The 8,472-nt window shown below is 34.9% G+C and overlaps 1 protein-coding gene across 1 annotated transcript; it reads left to right on the forward strand.

Annotated features, from left to right (window-relative positions):
• Positions 1 to 5,985: 5,985 nt before the first annotated feature.
• Positions 5,986 to 7,941, forward strand: LOC105444852. Its single transcript, XM_030982511.1, has 3 exons — positions 5,986 to 5,992; positions 6,484 to 6,610; positions 7,632 to 7,941. Exons 1-3 carry the CDS (start codon positions 5,986 to 5,988, stop codon positions 7,939 to 7,941), a joined length of 444 nt encoding a protein of 147 aa, XP_030838371.1.
• The last annotated feature ends 531 nt before the right edge of the window (positions 7,942 to 8,472 follow it).

Raw genomic sequence — 8,472 nt, forward strand, 5'->3', positions numbered from 1 at the left:
AATCCCAGTTCAAAGTAGGGAGGATTTAAGTGAGGATACTGGCATGATTCGGCTTGAGAAGCATGGTATTGAAGTAAGAATTCCACCAAGCGAAGCTTACAGAGCGAAGGATGTCACCATCGAACCAATCCATGACATTCCACCTGAGTTGGTACTGAAGGAAACAGAAGCCATCATTACCGTCGGCTTGAGAATGTCTCCCTCTGATGCAAACTTTGACGTTCCGGTGACAGTAACGATGCCCCATTGTGGTATATTCACAAAGCCAGAAGCTGCGGAAGTCGTCATTTATTATCGCAAGAATGGTAAAGTCTGGTCTTTCTCATTGTCTCTCTCAGTCCCATTCACATTGCTATTCATTAAATAAAGTAATATATATGCTTTAAGGAGGTTAATTGCACAAATACAAACGTATAATTATGGCTGTTTTTTATCCCCCCCAAAGCGCCTTTCAAACCCTAAGACATGATGTAGTATTAGATGGGAGGGGGCAAAGAATTAGGATGACTGTTAGAAACGATGAATGTGAGAACTGCGATATTTTGTGATGAATTTGACATACAAGTACAGGTTTTTGAAATTATATTAAAGGGTTTAGGTAAACGTACGTTTACTAGATTTCTTTGCTGATATTTTGCATGTACAGCTTCTGACAGTTTTACGGCGATTCCTTCTACCAACGGCAGCCCACGATGTGTTGTAAGACATCGCGACCTTGATATCTACATGAACCACTTCTCCGAATTTTGGATTGTATCTATCATCAGAAAGACATTCATAGGGAAACGTGTTATTTGTACACCATATATTCCTGTGTCAACTTCGAAGAATGATGAACACGAGTTGTTTGTCCATGTAAGAGATGAACACATCAAAAAACTGGAGGTTAGTTTGTCTTTTCGTCTTCTTGATATTCTTCCCCTCTCTTTATCGTGTTTTGCTTTGCATTTGTAGCACCATCAAAACATTCAGGTACGGTCGTGAACATTCATCAAGTTTAAGTGTAAACGGATTACATGGATGTCTTGTGTATAGTGGTCCATTCAATTGACTCTCAATCGAAGCATTTGGGGGTTTGAATCCTAGCCAGGCACTGACGTCCGTTGGCAAGACATTAATCCGCAATTACTACTCTCCACCTAGATGTAAATGGGTACATGGCGAAGATAAGGTAATAATAATTGGAGGGCCCGCAGGAAGAGAAGCACTAATACTGATGTGCTTACCTTGTGTAAAAAAAGACCCAGTTATTGCCACGTTTAAAATGCCCTGGATCTACCCATAAATTGGTTTTATTTTGGGTTATTATCATGTCTCCTTTAATTATTGAGCAAGTTTGCACAATAAATTGATGTTAACAAATATTGTTATCATTATTGTTTGTACTTATCTTCATTATTAACTCTTTATGCGCCACTTAAAAAACCCCCCTGTGCCACATTCTTTTAGGGTCACACATTTCGAGGGAATCTTTATTGACTCTGCTGAATCAAGAGGCTATAACTCTTCACTGGATGATCATGATGAAAAATATTGTGCAGCAAAGTTGTAGACCGGAAAACGTGCTTTTCGATGAACCGTCATTTGTTATATTTTGAATTATCATTTTTATAATAATCATAATTATATAATGTTTAATTTTTCTTATTTACGGCAGTTTTTTATCCCTCTAGAATTTCTTATTTAGCAATGATAAGACATCTTCAAATCGAATCTATTAGAAAGGTGGACTTCTTACCTTTCTTTACATACCTTGCTCAAGTATTCTAACAATTCAGAAGGTTAGTATTTAGGTTGTTGAAGAAAAGAAGTTCAATAGGGAGAGACTTGAAAGTACCCCGCTCAGCCACCCTTGACAATGGGCTAATCTGCCCATTGAAATCCCTATTACCCCAGGTTATTGTCAATGTCCGGTTTAGCGGGGCATGAAAAGGGACGTCGTGGGGATGTTTTTCTTTGTTGTGCCATGATAAGTCAATAAGAAATAAGAGAATGTTATTGATTTTGCCCACTGGTATGAGCATGTAAAAATGGTATAGGCATAATATATTATATGTGATATACATGACATAATCAGCATCTTATTGAAATGTCTCATTATGAATGTTCACCGCATCTGTTCTCTCACCTTCTTTACCCCTCAATAAAATTGATTTCAAGTACATTTATCACAGCCATAGATATACAAAGAAAGAATGAATCAATCTTAAAATATAAACTATATTGCATTGTTTTCCATTTACTTTATTGTGAGAGAGCTTATTATCAGAAATGATTGACGAGTGGAGTATGCAATGAATAAAATATGGAGAACGGACGTGAGAGACATTATGAGAGAGAAATAGTGATATGAAATGAAAGGACTTTACTGTGAATAAAGATTATAAGAGAAAGAGATAAAGATGACGGCAAGACAGGATACATATTGATACGAAAATAACAATAATAATGAGATAGAGATGACGGAAAGAAAGAGAGTAAACACTGATAGCATAAGAATGAATAAAGATAATAAGAGAAAGATATAGAGATGACGGCAAGACATAGGGTACATATAGATAGGAAAATGATAATAATAATAAGATAGTAAGAGATGACGGAAAGAAAGAGAGTAAACACTGATAGCATAAGAATGAATAAAGATAATAAGAGAAAGATATAGAGATGACGGCAAGACATAGGGTACATATAGATAGGAAAATGATAATAATAAAAAGATAGAGATGACGGAAAGAAAGAGAGTAAACACTGATAGCACAAGAATGAATAAAGATAATAAGAGAAATATATAGAGATGACGGCAAGACATAGGATACATATTGATAGGAAAATAATAATAATAATAAGATAGAGATGACGGCAAGAAAGAGAGTAAACACTGATAGCATAAGAATGAATAAAGATAATAAGAGAAAGATATACAGATGACGGCAAGACATAGGGTACATATAGATAGGAAAATGATAATAATAATAAGATAGAGATGACGGCAAGAAAGAGAGTAAACACTGATAGCATAAGAATGAATAAAGATAATAAGAGAAAGATATAGAGATGACTGCAAGACATAGGGTACATAATTATAGATAGGAAAATGATAATAATAATAAGATAGAGATGACGGAAAGAAAGAGAGTAAACACTGATAGCATAAGAATGAATAAAGATAATAAGAGAAAGATATAGAGATGACGGCAAGACATAGGGTACATATAGATAGGAAAATGATAATAATAATGAGATAGAGATGACGGCAAGAAAGAGAGTATTACACTCATAGCATAATAATGAATAAAGATAATAAGAAAAAGATATACAGATGACGGCAAGACATAGGGTACATATAGATAGGAAAATGATAATAATAATAAGATAGAGATGACGGAAAGAAAGAGAGTAAACACTGATAGCATAAGAATGAATAAAGATAATAAAAGAAAGATATAAAGATGACGGCAAGACAGGATACATCTTTCTTTCATTAGTTTTATTCATTCTTATTCTATCACTGTCTACTCTCTTTCTTGCTGTCATCTCTAGCTCTTTCATTAATTTTTATTCATTCTTATTCTATCAGTCTACTCTCTTTCTTGCTGTCATCTCTATCTCTTTCTTTCATTATTTTTATTCATTCTTATTCTATCACTGTCTACTCTCTTTCTTGCTGTCATCTCTATCTCCTTCTTTCATTTTTTTTATTCATTCTTATTCTATCAGTCTACTCTCTTTCTTGCTGTCATCTCTAGCTCTTTCATTAATTTTTATTCATTCTTATTCTATCAGTCTACTCTCAGGGAACACTTTTATCACTAGAGTCTTCGTCACTGCTCGATTCGTCGGAATCAGAGTCCATGCTCCATGCTTCCATAGTAACAAGATCTCGAGCCTCCTCTACACTAAACACACGTTGACGTTTTCCAGCAGGTGCCATCGTAACATCAGTAAAAAAAATCCAAAGAAAACCGCTAAATACACGGTAATTTCGAATGTAACACTATGAAGAAAAACAGTTTACCGGAAAGTGTGCGATGTATACAATGTAAACAATAGTAAACGCAACGCGTGGCTACACACTGCGAGCGGTATTATGAATGTCTAATTGACTCGTATACATCTGTGCAAAAATGCGAAGTTGGCACGCCTACGTCCGTGCAAATCGGCGAACAAAGCAAACAAAGAGTTAAGGCTGAAATATATCTAGTAACATTTGCAGATTCTTATTTTCGGTATATCCTCATTTAGACCTTTCAATTTTAAACTTCAGCAGTTTTAAATTCGATATATTCATGTGTCAATGTCCTTTTTGGTCTTTGTATGTATCTTTTTGTTCTTTCATTTCCCCCTTTCTCTGTCTAATACTGATGATATACTTTGTTGAGTGGAAATGCATTTGAACTATTCGTTATTTTTTCTTAACATTATTTTGAAGGTGCATGACAAATACATGGCTCCGATCCCCGGAGAGCAATTCTTGGTTAGGTGGCGTTCCGGAGGATTAAGGATAACTTGCAAAGAAAGCACGGAAGACGAGACCACGGTAACATTCATATGAGCAGTTTAAATCATACCCATGCCTTGAACCATAATGCATGGCCGTACAGAGGATTTTTTTATGTTGGGGACCGGGGTAAAATGCAATGATTTATTGATAATTTATTGCATTTTCTTTCTTCTTTTTTATTTGTGGGAACTGCCCTCTACCCTAGCCCCCGCTGCGTACAGTCATGGTTCAGTGGCACAGCAATGGCCTCGTAACTGTGAGACCCCAGGATCAAAACTGTGTCGATGAGCTATATTAGTGCCCTTTTGTGGGGCATTTATCCTAATTACTGTTATAGATGGCTTAAGGGCGTAGGTCCCCTAGTTGATAAGCATATAGCACACACATGCTTTAGCAGTCACGCAACACAAACATTAGCAAATTATTGTTCAATAAAATCTGAGAATGTATACTATTATCTAGATCTATTAGGAATAAATCATTGTCAAAATAATTCCATAAATTGGGGTAAACAAAAAATATTCCAACGTTATTAGCGACAGTGGAGATCCGTTTAGCAGCATTTTTGTCTGACGGGTTACGTACAATTTGAAGAAAATTCTTAAGTCTTATAAACGTACGATGTATTTAAAGGTTTATACTGACAAAACCCTTTTTTTGTAGACCCTACAGGAAAGTGAGATTCGCCATCTGACTGAGCACAAAGCGATGTTCACAGTGGGTCCACCAACCACTAATAAGAATAAAGTGATATTACACTTCATCTTGAAACAAAGCACAACAAAGCGGCTCTTGGTTCCCATGCACTTAGAAGGTAAACAACATTTACTAGAATCAAGTCAACCGAGAACTCTACAAATTTAATTTATAATCTTAGGACATTTGACCAGTTTTGATGTTTGAAGGCATGTACAAAATAACCGCCGCAACTTGAGAAAGCGATTTATGTTTCATTTTAAAAGATAACACCAAAGGTGACTAAAGTTGAAAACATTTGGTTTCCATGCTTACCTTCTGAATATAGACTATTTGAAATATTTATTGTTAATGACGAATGATATAGAAACGGGAGTCTTGACTTTGGTTCTGTTTGTGTTTTCTATCTGAACTTAATTAATCGAGGAGGTTGATTTTTATTCCACATCGATTTAATTCCAAAGCCAAGCTCCAACTCTTTTAGACTTGTAAACCCAAAATATATAAGGGACATACATTTGGACGGACAATTCGAGGGTCATCAACGGATATAAACTTAAAATGAAACTGCCTATTTCGTCTTTAAGATGACAATACACTCATTCTGATTGCTCGGTACCTTTTGTTTAATCACTATTTTGTTGAACTATTTACACCAAACACGTGTTCAAAAAGCCACTCTTCAAGTGAAATCTATGTCATAATGATGCAGATGCATGTACAGTACACAAATACTCTTCAATATACCTTTAGGTCCACATATATGCCCCCCGAACGGCAGTTAGAACATGCTGGGTATAAGTTTGTGTGAGCATTCAAAATATAATCCTTGTATTTGAAAAGCCTATATATGAAATATCAATATTGAGTATCTGTCACTTTGAAGGTCAAAATCTTAATTTTTTTAAACTTAAATAGTTAACGTGAAAAAGATGAAATGTGATTAAATACAAAGCCATTGTCTTTTAATGGAGTAACATCTTAAACCAAAGGCATTAAATAAATATAGTTTCGTGTCGAAGAACGATGAACTTTTCATGCAGAAGCGTGTCTGACAATTCTAGTATCCTGTCATTTGAAGACGATGTTGAAGTACCGAAAAGCATAATTAGTACCATCATACATTATTAAATTGATGTAACACGATTAAATCACTCGATAATTGTTATTTGTGTAATTAAATTGTAATTAAGTTTCTAATGCAAAATGATTATGCAAGCAATAACAAAATATATTAAATTTATATTTTGTACGAAGTTAATACAATTTCCCATTCCTTCAATCAGATACAACCGTGGCATCGCCAGATAAAGCAGAATCCGCGTCCCCGGGACCGTCAGCATCCACATCAGCTAGCAGTCCCCCTACAGATGCAGCAGCAGCAGCCGATGAAGTTTCTACTTCTAAAGCCAGGTCAGAATTATCTCTTAATCGCTGATGTGGATATTCGCTAATCAATTCTTAATTAAAATCTCATCGATGGAATAATGCATATCTTAAATAACGATAGTAATCTTTCGATATCGTTCTTTAATAATAATTTACTATAATCAAACATAGAGCAAAAGGTATAAACGAGGTTCGTTGCGTTCTGTTACAATATGTGTATTCAACGGTTCTGCAGTGCCATCATATAGGTCATTTTTTACAACAATTCAGATTCCCATATTAGATAAATTAATTTCGGGAAAAGCCCGTAACTTAATCAATGGAAGGAAGAAAATACAATATAATACAATTTGACGATATTACGTCCTGACACTCATTAATATTCTACATTAAGACTCCTGCATGTCATCCGCGCCACACAAAATGAAATACCATATAATCTGGGTAGATGCGATGCGCGATGGCTTAGTGGTAGAGGGGGGGGGGGGGTAGAGCAGGGACCTCGTTACCGGGAGGTCCCGGGTTCAAACCCAAGATAATCCTAATGATCAATTCCTCAATCCCCTGGTTGTTTACTTACAAGCATAATATGCACGATTTCTTAGGTAAAATAATCATCATTAATCATCATAATATGCACGATTTCTTAGGTAAAATAATCATCATTAATCATCATATAAAAAGAGAAAAGTGTACGATTGTATCTATTAAACAAAGAAGTGAGAGAGAAAAAAAGAAGAAAACAATTATAATCCATGTTTATGTTTCGGAAATATCCGGAAAATACAGAGTAGGTATTCACAATGCACGTAATATAAAACATAGAACGCGTATTTTAATCACACAGGAAGACAAATCCAGGAGCAAATGTAAATTATGTATTTACATACAATCTCAGTTATTTGATTCGAGTTGATTCAAGTTATTTGGGACAAAAGCTTCACGCTTGAAACTTCAAACTAGTGCAATCCATTGTAAAATCTGTCATGTGAGATTATTGTATAAAAAGTAACATTTATTTCACATTTTCTCCATACAAATAAAGACCTACCGAAGAATCCAAGGAGCAGCATTTTGACGACATTCTCAGGACTGTAGCTAAGAGGATTCATAAGGATGATGAGATCGACAATCTAGGCGGTGTCTTGGGTTTTGAACCTCCGGAAATACAACGTTACATACACACGAACGCAAAATACCAAACTGTCACATACATGGGAACACTTAGTATGCTCCGCGATTGGAGGAACAGGACAACAAGGTCCGAAGAAAGTGAAAAGTTGAAGAAAGCTCTGATCGCGATTAATCACCGTCGACTAGCAGACGACCTCCTGAACGACGATAAGGACAGTTAGCATGAAATAGAAAGATTACAAAACTCTAAATAGTTCAATTCTTGACATATTTCTGGTTTAATTTTGATCCATGCATGCTAATTATCACTCATTTTACGTTCTTAGAAAATACAAAAAGGAACATATCATAATCATACCCACACTTTTGCTTTTAAAACTATTTCATGTTTAGTAATAGAAGTTGCCTTCAAAATGGCAATTTAGAAATGTGTTTCGAATGTATTCACAACTATCATTCTTTTCAAATTGCCTAATTTGTACGTGAGTCCCTTTTTTGTTTCTTTCGTATTTTATTTTAAAGAATGGGCCATTTTCGTAATATAATAATATTTTTGTTAACCGCCTAGGTAGGTAGGACAATCCATACGGATATATAAATATATATATATATATATATATATATATATATAATTGATATGATATGATATCTCCTTGCTTAGATTGATTTTATGTGTATAATTATGGGCATTATCAGGGTATATGGCAAATATTTGCATATTTCATATCATATCGTATCTTTAGATACGCGTA

Source organism: Strongylocentrotus purpuratus, unplaced genomic scaffold (genome assembly GCF_000002235.5).
Source record: "Strongylocentrotus purpuratus isolate Spur 01 unplaced genomic scaffold, Spur_5.0 spur5_scaffold_12, whole genome shotgun sequence".
In the NCBI taxonomy this organism is placed as follows: domain Eukaryota; kingdom Metazoa; phylum Echinodermata; class Echinoidea; order Camarodonta; family Strongylocentrotidae; genus Strongylocentrotus; species Strongylocentrotus purpuratus.